The 12,443-nt window shown below is 42.0% G+C and overlaps 1 protein-coding gene across 1 annotated transcript in view; it reads left to right on the top strand.

Annotated features, from left to right (window-relative positions):
• The window catches only part of ELOVL2 (ELOVL fatty acid elongase 2), a 53,719-nt gene that overhangs the window by 30,910 nt on the left and 10,366 nt on the right, over positions 1-12,443 (top strand). The window contains exons 4-5 of the mRNA XM_079985088.1: positions 5,293-5,370; positions 12,022-12,193. Of these exons, the coding sequence (XP_079841214.1) occupies positions 5,293-5,370; positions 12,022-12,193 (250 nt within the window). The remainder of the gene's footprint in view (positions 1-5,292; positions 5,371-12,021; positions 12,194-12,443) is intronic.

Below are 12,443 nucleotides of genomic sequence, written 5' to 3'. Positions count from 1 at the left end.
CCCGGATACATCATAACTACATCACAGAAAGGGTGGTCTACAACAGAAATCTGAGTGTATTGTTTATCTCCTGTCTGGCAGACCTGTTAATGGTCACTTGATTGGATACCATGGGGAGCCTGGCCAGTCTTTTGTAATGACAAATACTTAGTTCCTGAGCCAGGTCACAGGCTCACTCTATTCATACACAGACATACCCTTAAGACCCTTAAGACAGGATTTCAACCTTGCAGAGAAAACATCTGGTCAGTTTGGGAGTCAAAATGGTTTCAGAGCTGTTTTCCTGTGCAGCTTCAGACATGTGGTTTATATATTTATGTACATGTTTGCTTGGTACATTTATGAACATTTATTATATAAGACCTTAATTTTTTTTTATTTCAATGGCCTCCAATGTGGAGCTTCATTTACACTCCCATCAAATTCAGAGAGCTGCACATGAGGGTGTTTGCATTCATATGCAGTACTTGAGTTGTATGCTTGGACGGTTGTCATGGAGTTCTTGCTGGGTTGCAGTGGCTATTTCGGGCCTGTTCACTTTGCTTGAACTTCTCCTTCAGATAACTTTGCCAGGTCTTCTTTCAAGCCAGCCAGTAAAAGTATATATACTGCCATCTTCAGCATAGTTTCACTTCCCCATGTCAATATTCAGAAGTGACTTCAAATTAAGGGTGTTTTATTTCCCATATTCCCACATATATTCAAACAGGCAGGATAATTATGCTTAGAACAAAGTTGCCATTGTGAGCAGAGTCTATTTATACTTGAATTGTCAAACAGAGGCCATTTACTCATGTTACAATGGAGATTTGTTCATTAGGTTATGCGAGTGGAGGTAATTTGCCTCCTAAAATTAAATATCAGGAAGTTTTGCTGTTGTACAGAATTTTGTAGTATTTCATTATTCAGGAACTAATGACAAAACATAACTATACATCATGATAGCTGATAGCTGAGATGCTACAAATATGCTTATTATTATTATTATTATTATTATTATTATTTATTATTTGTACCCTGCCCATCTGACTGGGTTTCCACAGCCACTCTGGGTGGCTTCCAACATACATAAAAATGTAATAAAACATTAAACATTTAAAAAGCTTCCATATACAGAGCTGCGTTAAGGAAATAATAATAATTTATTACAACTTATGAAGGGATGTTGTCACAAAACAAAACACTGTTCTACCATTGAAGGGGTGTTAAGATAGCTTTTTAGAAACAGACAAATGTTTAGGACTGGACACTTAAGATGCAGCCCTGAGTGTACTTTTCTGATGTTTTAAAAACTAAGGTCTAAAGCTGTCATTCAGATATCACTTGCTCCTGCAGCACTGGGCTATAGGTATTCTGGGCACCTGGCAGGATCACACGAAGTAAAGGGCTTACAGGAGTGTCTAGGTGGAAATAACACAATAGATGCATACAGTGCTGGAAAGGGAATATAGAGACAAGATCACCCACACGGTCACAGCTAAGAAACTTAGACTGGGATGGTTGAAATTAGGATGCAGGGAAAGAGTGGAAAGAAAGACTGATGGGAAGGCAAGTAGAGAATGAGGCAAGAGAATCAGCCACACAGGCAAGGGCAGAAGGTAGCCTCTAACCTGTAAGCCTTTATATCCTCCTCCAGCTTAGGAATGCACAGTGGCAAGTTCGATGCACTTCTGGGGGAACAGGGAGCTTAGTTTCCTTTCACTCTCTGAATTAGCCAACTAGCATGGCTTGAAGTTTGGCAGATTCTTAATAAACTGCATGCTGAATCAGCGCAGGTATGCAGCCTTGCATTAGATGATGGGAAATAAATATTACTGACTCACTGAGTCACACTCTCTCCAACCGATTGCAAATGACATAACTTTTGCAGCGTTCTAGGGCTGTGGTTATTTTTGCAATGGTTCCTATGGTGAATTTTGCAGGTGGCCTGCCCACTTCGTTAGTGCGTGGAGGTGCTTTCTCTGGTTTTGGTGGGGAATAAGTAGCTTGCACCTCTTTGTGTGGTGCAAAAGCAATTTGCCCAAATAAAAAGGGGTAACACTCAGACAATTCAGAAGTGAAGACTTGTTTGTCTATTTAACCCTCCCAAATAAATTCTGATGCAGTATATTCCACACTGCAGCCTTTGCCAGCTGGGCACCGACCAGGTGTTTTGGACTACACTTCTTTCAACCCCCAATCCAAAACCTCTGGAGAGTATCAGCCGTCAAGTTGGCAAAGGCTGCCTTACAGCCACAGAAGACGCATCCCTAGCATGGAGGAAACTGGTGGAATGTAACAAATGGGGAGAGAGCGGGTGTTTCTTTGTAGAATTAGTAGGATTATAGCTTTATCAGGCCCTTAAATGGGACCTCCTAGCTCTGTTTTGAAGACAGAATCCCCAGCCTCCTTGCCTGCCTTTGTGACCTCACACCACCCTGCAAGTGAGTGAAATGATATGCAGGCTGCTCTAATGAATAAGAAATCTATGCTCCTTCAGTTTCCATCAAATATATTTGTCAGTATGCAGTGGTCACGTTACTCTTCCCATCTGCCTCTCCTGCACTCAGCTGGGTGCAAGCCACTGCTCTCCGGATTATTCTGACTGCAGACATGTGACATTTCAGAGTTAAAGGGACTGTGTTTGATAATGACCCATTTCATTAACTCCCTGGATTGGCAGAGCAAAGGTATAATTCCTTTAAAAATTGCTGCAGTCCAGTCCACCCTCAGCTCAACTTCAGCAAACCTCTGTTGAAATGAATGGTGTTTCTACATCTGCAGCGCAGAGTGGATCCTTTTGACTTGTCATCTTCTAAGTTGGAACATCAGTGAGTTACTTTTGTAAAGAAAACAGGGTTGTTTGCCTTTCAACTCTTGAAACAGAAGTCTTGGGGTTTTCCGAGACACTGGGGGGGGGGAACCAGCCTATTCACCCTCCCACTATGCTCTGAGCAGGCAGTATTTAGAATAAACTAAATGTTTGATTTAAAACAATAAAATAAAATAATGCCTACAGCAATACAAGGTGACGATGAAGGGCAAAAGAGATAGGGTTGTTGAAGGTCGCCGTTTCGTTTTATTAAGTGAAAGTTTCTGAAATGTGTTAGCACTTAGTGTGCTTTTGAGTAAGGATATCTGTCTTCTGCTTCCAAAGAGAGGACAAGTGGAAAGCTGCTCAGGCAAATAGCCAGCGTAAGGAATTACTAATGGGCAATATCAGTTTCAGCTCTGGCAGCAGAGTAAGTGCAGTGCTCAGTTATGTTTGTCATGCTATTACCAACTGGAGTTCACCAATTGCACTGTTGTGGAAAGTGATGAGAGTTGGAAATGAGCTGCAAGCCCTTGGCAATTAGTAACTGGCATTGAGCTTTGCAATTAGCATCAAGAACCTGGCTTTCAGGAGCCCTGCAGGCCTTAAAAAAAAAAGGGGGAATACAGTACCTTGCTTTAGGAAAGCATGGTTTGGCAGTGCACACCTATACATGCACACCTATACGTGGGAAGTCCCATTCTTTTCAATGGAGCTTACTCCCAGGTAAGTATGTGCAGGATTGCTGCCAGTAAGGCATCTCCACATACATGCATACGTATAGACTTAAAAGAAGGATGCTATGGTTAAAAGGGCTCTGTTGGCTTTCTTAGCAGTAATGGCGGCAGGGGCGGGCACTGCAGCAGCAAAATAAAGCCAATCTTTAGAAAAGGGATGAGGAAACCTCAGCCCCTGGTGGGACTGAATGCAGTCATTTGAGTCTATCTAGCTAATGCTTCCTCCTTGCCTGGATGGAAGCTAGAGAGGGGCGTCTCAGCTTGTGCATAGGTGAGCCTGCTATGCCAAGGTAAAATTTCATCTGTTGCTCTCTTTTCACTTTGGCTCCACCATCCACTGGCATATACCCCGCCCCGGGTGATAACTCCTAGGGGCTGAGGTCCTTTCCCTGCCCCCAGTAAAATATTTGAGAGGGCCAGACCCTGCCAAAGTTGATGGAAATTGCCATTAAATTGGTGTGTGTGCGCTGCACCTTGTGATCAATTATGTGGGTCGGGGCTTACCTCCCCCCCTATTTTATTCAAGTTGGCACCCCTCCCCCCCCACCATCCCTGAAGGTTGCCCAGAAAGGAATGTGACCCAAGTGGAATCTAGACACATATTAAAAAAACCTGTGAAAATGTTTTTTTAAAAAAACGTTTTGAAAAATATATTGAATTTGCCATAGCTCACCACCAGCAGCTTATTTGTATATGTCACATTTTGTATAATGCACTTTACAACACACTTAAAACATTTATTTACAGCTGTATAGCTGAGTCCCCTCAGTCTGGAAAAAGGTTCCTCACCCCCTGCTTTAGAGGCCAGTATTTAGAATTTCATCTGTAATGTTATGAAATGCCAATGAAGAAGTTTCAGAAGTTGTGGCTGGAGAAACATATTTCCCTTTTTCTTTCTTCCAGACAGTTAAATGTGATGTGACTGAGAGTTTCTTACACTGCAGACATTCACATTTTGTGCTTCATTCCTATTCAAACTGATTTGCAGGGTTTTTTTGTTTTTTGTTTACATTAAATGTGCATACAACATTTCCACCACTTCTGCTCCAATCTAGTCCCGCTCTTTGATTGTAAGCATGTTTTTTTCCAGTTTTTCTGGACAGGCAAAGGAAATGAGTGGGAACGCTGTGGGCAACAATGGCTCTGTCACAGAAATATAGGGAGAGTCAATGGTTATGCAAGCTGCCTTAAAAAAAAAAAAAAACCACCATGCAACATGTTTGTAAAGAACTACTACGATTCCACCAAGGGGAAAGGGGTTCATGCCTGTCTTTCATACCTTCTTCGGCTCCTTTAATAATTATTGCTTGTCTTTTAGAGGAATGCCCCTTTTCCTCTGAGGTAACTGAACTTACAAAGCAATATTGCTTGCTCTAATCTAAGTCATCTCATCGATTTCCTTGGGTTCTAAGACTGACTTAGTCTGGATCAGACACAAAGTAGATATTTACGGTATTTAGGGTGTTAGTAGTGAGACTACATTTGAAATTTTTGAAGATACCTGCCATTTTGTTCCTAGTGATTTTTGTTGTTCTTTCGTTGTTGTTTCGATTTTTGTTGTTCTTTCGTGATTTTAAATTCCCCTCCCATACTTATAATTTTGCACATCTTTTTTTTTTATGAGAACAGGGATTTAAATTTGTTACCATGCATAGAGCAGAAAGCTATCCACCCTTCAAAACCCCACATGATTGCAGTGATTAATAATTATTAACAATGGGAAATTCTATTCGGAGTAACAAAATCTGTTTTCTTCTTCTCCAGCTAATTCTTGCCACTTGGGAAGGAGGTTATAACTTACAATGTCAAAACCTGACCAGTGCAGGAGAAGCCGACATCCGGGTAAGAAACAAAAAGCAACCCAAGAACTGAAAGTTGGCTGTGAGGCTGGCAGGAGTCGTATTCCAAAATATCTGGAAGGCACCAGGTTGGCAAAGGCTAGGCTAGCCACACCTTAATTTCTCACAGTTCTTTCTTAGGCTGTATTCATGTATACACACTTAGCTTAGGGGCAAGTCCCATTGAACTCAATCGGGCTTCCTTCTGGATAGGTATATATATAGAGGATCGCACCATTGCCACATTTCTATACCTTGGTAGAATTTTTTTTAAAATGCATTTATCATTCTATGGCTAATCTTTAACTCTGCCTTTTAAATTTTGTCCATTGGGGTGGGTTGGTTGGTATGTTTGTTTCAGGCTGTTTTTCACATGACAATCTCTTTGGTGTACAGCTTATGCTGGTGCTTTTTAATGGGAAAATTCAAGCAAGCATTTCCTAAAAATAGTTTTTCAAAAGGAAAAAGCTTACAACCTTCTGCAGCTAAGAGAGGCTATCCCCCCCCCCTCAAAATTAAGAAAATACTTCCCACCTCTCCATGTATCTCTTCTCATGCTGCGCCTTCTTCAGCAGCTGTCTGGATTCAGCCAGGACCCAATTCTAGAAAAGAAGCTATGTTTTCCTTCTCTTTTCCTTTTTGCACTATTTACTTGCCTGGTAGCAAAAGCTGGAATCGGAGAGTAGCCATAAAGAAACTGCCTATCAAACTTGTATGTGTATGTGGGTCTGTGTATATCTCTCTTTGTATACTCTTTATATCTTTAATCTTAGAGTTCTAAGTGAGACAAGAAAAAGAACTGGCACGAAAGGTATTCTTCTAACTGCAATTGCCGATTTCACTTCCCTCTGAACTTTCCTCCCAAAAGCCTTGGTGCTGAATTCACATTAGATGCTTTTACTCTTGGCTTGCTGTTTCTGCTCCTCCGGATTCAAAGGCACTATTTACTTGCATAGAATTGTAGAGTTGGAAAGGACCCCCAAGGGTAATCTAGTCCAGCCCCTCCTTAGCAATGCAGGAATCTCTGCTAGATCACACGTGAGAGATGGTTGTCCAACCTCTGCTTAAAAACCTCCAAGGTTTTTAACCTCCAATCCTGCGTATTTCCAGACTCAAGAATTGGCACTGAAGACAACGCTCCTGGGTTGAGCCCGTGTGAGTCTTGACGCAAACGAAGTTGTAGGAGAGGGGTAGGGAATTAATTTATAAGAAGAAAGGGAGTACAGTTGTTGAGGTGGGAAAGCATTTTTATGAAGATTAGTTGGAGGGAAAATGAGGCGGGGGGAGCTAGGCATAGACTGTTGCATAGACAGGAACAGAGCCATAGGTCGGTGGGTAGCGCATCTGCTATGCATGCAGAAGAACACTGCTTCAGTCCCCAGCATCCTCAGGCAGTGCCTGGGGACTTCAGCCTGAGACCCTCGAGAGCCGCCGCCAGTTAGCATAACTAACATTGAGCTAGAGCAGGGCTCCCAAACTTGGATCTCCAGCTGTTTTTGGACTACAACTCCCATTGTCCCCAGCTAGCAAAAACCAGTGGTCAGGGATGATGGGAATTGTAGTCCAGAAACAACGGGAGACCCAAATTTGGGAAAACCTGAGCTAGAGGAACCCACTAGTCTAGTTCAGTAAAGGTAGCTTCCTATGGATTTTCTGGCAACAAGTGGCATCGCGGCTGGTCCTACCGTTAGGTGAAGTGCTTGTTTCCGGTGGCAAATGATCACCCTCCCTGCTGCTTCCCTCCCCACTCTCCCCCAAATCAGCTTCATTGAGGGCAGAGGGCAGGAGTGCAGCTGGTGGTGATGAGGCTGGTGGTATTGCTGTACCTTCCCCTGGTGTTGCTGGTGGCAATGCTATGACTGTATTGTGGTGGGGCTGCGGCTATAGGCTCAGACTGCTGGTTTGGGTGGTGCAAGCATCGAGGAGCCATCTCTGCTGATCTTCTGCCCACTGCGTTTTGGGGAAGTTTCTGTGACCTGTGCTGTTTCCCCTCCAAAAGTTGAGCAACTAGCTCAGTTGAAGTTAAGGTGACCCAGATGAAAGGCAGTGTTTGGCATAGCAAGGGCCCTGCCTTAAAACAAAAAACAAACAAACAACCCTCTCTGATGTTTGCTTGCCTGCCTGTGCTCTTAACATATCAGTACTTGGTCCCCAAGCAGTTGGCTTAACTGAATTATGCACTCAGGATACAGCCAAACTCTGGAATTTGTTACCTGCAAGAAGTGATGGTGCTTCTAGATGGATGCTTATTGTGCAAATACATGCAGGGTTGTTGTCCCTGCCCCGCCCCCCAGCATTCAAATGAGTTAATACAAAGGACGGTCCCTATTATCTCCAATGAAATCTTATTTTTTTTTTTCTGCATAATTTTTATTGTTTTTTAAATCATAACAAACAAGAAAGTAAAACAATTTACGCCTTGTTATCACAGATTTCTTTCTATAAGACTTCCTTCAGCTTCCCCTGAAATCATCCATACGCTAATTTAACAAATTCACACAAATCCTAGCTTATATTGACATTATTTTCTCTTTCCTTCTTTTTCTCTTTAGACAATATTCCAACCTTTTCACAGAGCTTTTTTAAACCCAACTAGCGTTATCTGACCTTCACTTATATTTTCCAGATATTCCACAAATTTCCCCCAATCCTCAATGAACCTTTGGTCTTTTAAATATCTAATTTTCCCCGTCAATCTGTCCATCTCCGCGTATTCTAGTAGTTTTGTTCTCCATTCCTCAAGCGTCGGTATGTTCTGTTGTTTCCAATTTTGGGCCAATAGGACCCTTGCGGCCGTTGTTGCATATTGGAAGAATTTACTATCATTGTTCTTTATATCACTTCCTGCTAGGCCTAGCAGAAAAGCCTCCGGCTTTTTCCCAAAGTTATATCTTAATATACTTTTCATTTCATTATATACACTTTCCCAAAAGCCTTTGACCTTTCTGCAGTCCCACCACATGTGGAAGAAGGATCCCTCTTTTTCCCTGCATTTCCAGCATTTATTACAAGTTTTATATATTTTTGCTAATTTTGCAGGTGTTAAATACCAACGGTAAAACATCTTCATGAGGTTCTCTTTTAACGTTATGCAAGCTGTAAATTTAAGATTTTTTTTCCAGAGTTTCTCCCATTCTTCGTAGTATATATTATGGCCGATGTCCCTTGCCCAATGAATCATCACAGACTTCACTTCCTCATCTATCAGGTTATACTCTAATAGCATATTATACATTTTAGAAAGAATTTTATAATCATTGTTTATTATTTCAGTCTGGAATTTAGATTCTTTATCCGCGAATCCTCTCTCTTTAACGTCTTGTCTAAACATTTCGTTTATTTGGAAATAGTGTAACCAATCATAGACTTTTTCTTTAACCTGGTCATATGGTTTCAGTTTCCATGTCCCCCCTACTTTTGTTAACAATTGTTCATAAGTTATCCAATCACCTCTCATGTTTACTTTTTTCACGCTCATAACTTCCAATGGGGATAGCCAGTGTGGTACTTTAGGTTCTAGTAAAAATCTATTCCTCTCCCAAACTTCCATTAGGGGGCCTTTAAAAATATGCGTTGCAAAACCCTTGTGCTTCCTCTTCCCCTGCCATAGGTACGCATGCCATCCTGCTCTGTTGTCGAACCCCTCCAGGTCTAATAGTTCCTTATTTTCCAATTTTATCCACGTTTTCACCCAGCAAAGGCACGATGCCTCATAATATAATTTCAGATCTGGCAGAGCGAATCCCCCTCTTTCTTTAGCTTCTGTTAACAATTTAAACTTAATCCTTGGTTTTTTGCCCTGCCAGACATATTTTGAGATTCCTCTTTGCCACTCTTTAAATATCTTAGTGCCCTTGATTATCGGTAAGTTCTGGAACAGAAATAACATTCTCGGGAGAACGTTCATCTTGATTAAAGCTATCCTACCCCAGAATGACAATCTCAGCTTCCCCCACCTCTCCAAGTCCTTTTTTATCTCTTTCCATACCTGCTCATAGTTATTCTTAAATAGGTCTATATTTTTCGGGGTTATCCATATTCCTAGATATTTTACCTTTTTGGCCACTTCTATTTCTGTTTGTTGTTGTAATTCCTCGATTGCCTTCGAATCTAAATTCTTCACCATTATTTTAGTCTTTCTTTTGTTTAACTTAAAACCAGCCACCTTACCAAATTGATCCAGTTCTTCCAGTATCTCTTTTATTGAGTTCAGCGGGTCTTCTGTTGTTATTACTAAATCGTCTGCGAACGCCTTAACTTTATATTCATTTTGACCAATTCTAATCCCTTTTATTTTCTTATTTTGTCTTATTGAGTTCAGAAGTACTTCCAGTACTATTATAAATAGCAACGGGGAGAGTGGGCAACCCTGTCTTGTACCCTTCGCTACCATTATTTCTTCTGACACCACGTTGTTTATAATCAATTTGGCCTTTTGCTCCGTATAGATTGCCTTTATTCCGTTGAAGAAGTTCATACCGACCTCCATATATTCTAGCTGTTTTAGTAAAAAGTCCCAAACTATATTATCGAATGCTTTCTCTGCATCCACGAACATCATTATGGCTTGCTTATCATACCTGGCAGACAAGTATTCTATAGAATTTATTATATTTCTAATATTATCTTTCATTTGCCTGCCCGGCAGAAAGCCCGCCTGATCTCCATGGATATATTCTGACCATATGTTTTTAACTCTACTTGCCAATATTCCTGCGAAAATTTTATAATCAACATTTAACAGCGAGATCGGCCTGTAATTCTTAACTTGCGACAGATCTGAGTCTTGTTTTGGGATTAAAGTAATGAAAGCATCCTTCCAAGTATCTGGTATTTCTTTTTCTTTCAAGATATTATTCATTACTTCTCTCAGTGGTGCCAGTACAGTATTTTCCATTTCTTTATAGTAGCTTGCCGTGAAGCCATCTGGTCCCGGGGCTTATCTCCAATGAAATCTTAAGAGTGGACAGTGTTGGACTAGAACTTGGGAGACAGAAGTTCAAATTCCCAATCAGCCATGGGTAACCTTGGGCTAGTCAATGACTCTTAGCCTTAACCATACGTGCCAAGTTATGCTTGACGTTGGGGGGCTTTGTCACGTGCGTGTGATGTCACAAGTGCAGCACACACGTGTGACGTCACAAGTGTCGGGAGGAGGCCTCGGGGCGGACAGGGCCTCCATCACCATAGAGAGGCCCAACACCACTGCTTGGTGGCCCAGCGAGGCCCTCTGCCACTGCAGGGAGGCCTGACAAAGCCTGCAGCAGCCAAGACCCTCAATATTGGGGGGGGGGGAGGGCTCAGCCCCATCCCCACATATTTCAGGGAGGCTCAGGTATCCTCAGCCCCATAGAGTTGGCACCTATGGCCTTAGCTACCTCATGAGACTGTTGAGAGGATAAAATGGGGAAGGGGAGAACCTTGAGCTCCTCAGAGGAAAGGTGGAATATAAAATCAATTAAATGCCATAGTAGAGATTTAATGTACTTATAACTCTCCTTTCTCCCAAGCTGGGATTCAAGGAGATATGCCACCTGTCAAAATATGGTACACGGCATTCTTGTACCACAGAAACTTAGTCTGGCAGAACAGGGAGAGAGTAAGTAAATACTGCACAAACGATTTGCCCCAACATAAGGGAGCCTCTGAATATAGCAAGCATGTTCTTTGTAAGCTGAGAACATTGTATTTACTCCCACCGTGTGTAAGAATTTCTCCACAGTCAACGGCATGCAGGGCCATATGTAAATGCCTCGCACAATTTACTTGTTCTGCTCAATTCATTATCCATTATTAGAGCTGATACCCGGTTGCAAAGCCCACCATGAATCGCATAGTTCTGCTGCTAGATCGTGATTCTGAGGAGTAATTTGGAAGCCTTGCTGAGAAAAATGCAAAGGAGAGAGGGCATTAATAAACAACAGCTGCTCGGGGACTCAGCATTGCATACTAAGTAGGTTTCTAAGACAGGAATTGTAGTTGCTCAGAATTAAATCCCACTGGAATCTACGAGGATTACTTCCAATGGCTTGTGTTTAAGACTACCTCTAGGAACGAAGTCTGAATCTGTTGCACTCTCTGGGCTTGTGCACACTGCTCTTTCCAGACATGGTCCATGCTTAAAAGCTCTGTGTCTGGGAACCCTTTTGTTTGCTCTTTAAAACCCCCTCTTTGAAGCTCAATTGGAGCGAACAGCAACCCGCAGAAAACCTGAATTGATGTTTGCTGTGATTGAGCACTAAAATGTGAGTTTTCATGGAGAAAACGCCAAGGCAAAAAGCAAAGCTAGGACACAGAGGTTTTAAGTGCAGACCTGGGCCTATAAAGAGTAAGCCCCATGGAATACGGGGGGGGGGGGGCTTGCATCTGCATAAGACCAGGCAGTACCCAATTTTTTATTACTGTAAGCCAGATATGGGAAATCTGAGGCAGTCCAGATGTTGATGGATTACAACTCCTCTCAGCCAATGGCCAGGGATAGTGGAAGTGGTAGCCCAACAACAGTTTGAGAAGAAGGACAGGTTCATCGCCCCTGTTTTAAGCCATAGGAAAATATCTTAAATCTGAGTTTTGCCTGACTAAAGGATTATTCAAGGATAGCAGAACATGTTCCTCCAAGAAGAGAGATATTAATTCATCTGTCTTGTTCCTGCAGGTGGCCAAGGTGTTGTGGTGGTATTACTTCTCCAAAGTCATTGAATTTGCTGACACGATGTTCTTTGTTTTGCGGAAGAAAAACAGTCAGATTACTTTCCTTCACGTTTATCATCACGCCACTATGTTTAACATCTGGTGGTGCGTCATGAACTGGATACCTTGCGGACAAAGTTAGTATTCGGAGACGCAGACTTAAAATGTAACCAGGCAACATACTTAGAGTACCTTCATATATGATAGATCTAACAGCAGATCTATGCAGTCCTGCCATTTGGGGGAAAGTGGAAGTGAATCTCATTTAGTAAACATGAACAAAATGTTGAGTAAGCTGTTAGGCTCACGCTCCGTCTGAAGTAAACACACAACAGCAACTCAGTTGCCATTTTGCTCTGTTGAAATGTTCTGCTGCATTTAGTACCG

This window comes from Podarcis cretensis, assembly GCF_951804945.1.
Source record: "Podarcis cretensis genome assembly, chromosome: 7".
Taxonomy (NCBI): Eukaryota; Metazoa; Chordata; class Lepidosauria; order Squamata; family Lacertidae; genus Podarcis; species Podarcis cretensis.
Note: the sequence above shows the minus strand (reverse complement) of the source record. Positions and strands in the feature narration are given on the sequence as shown.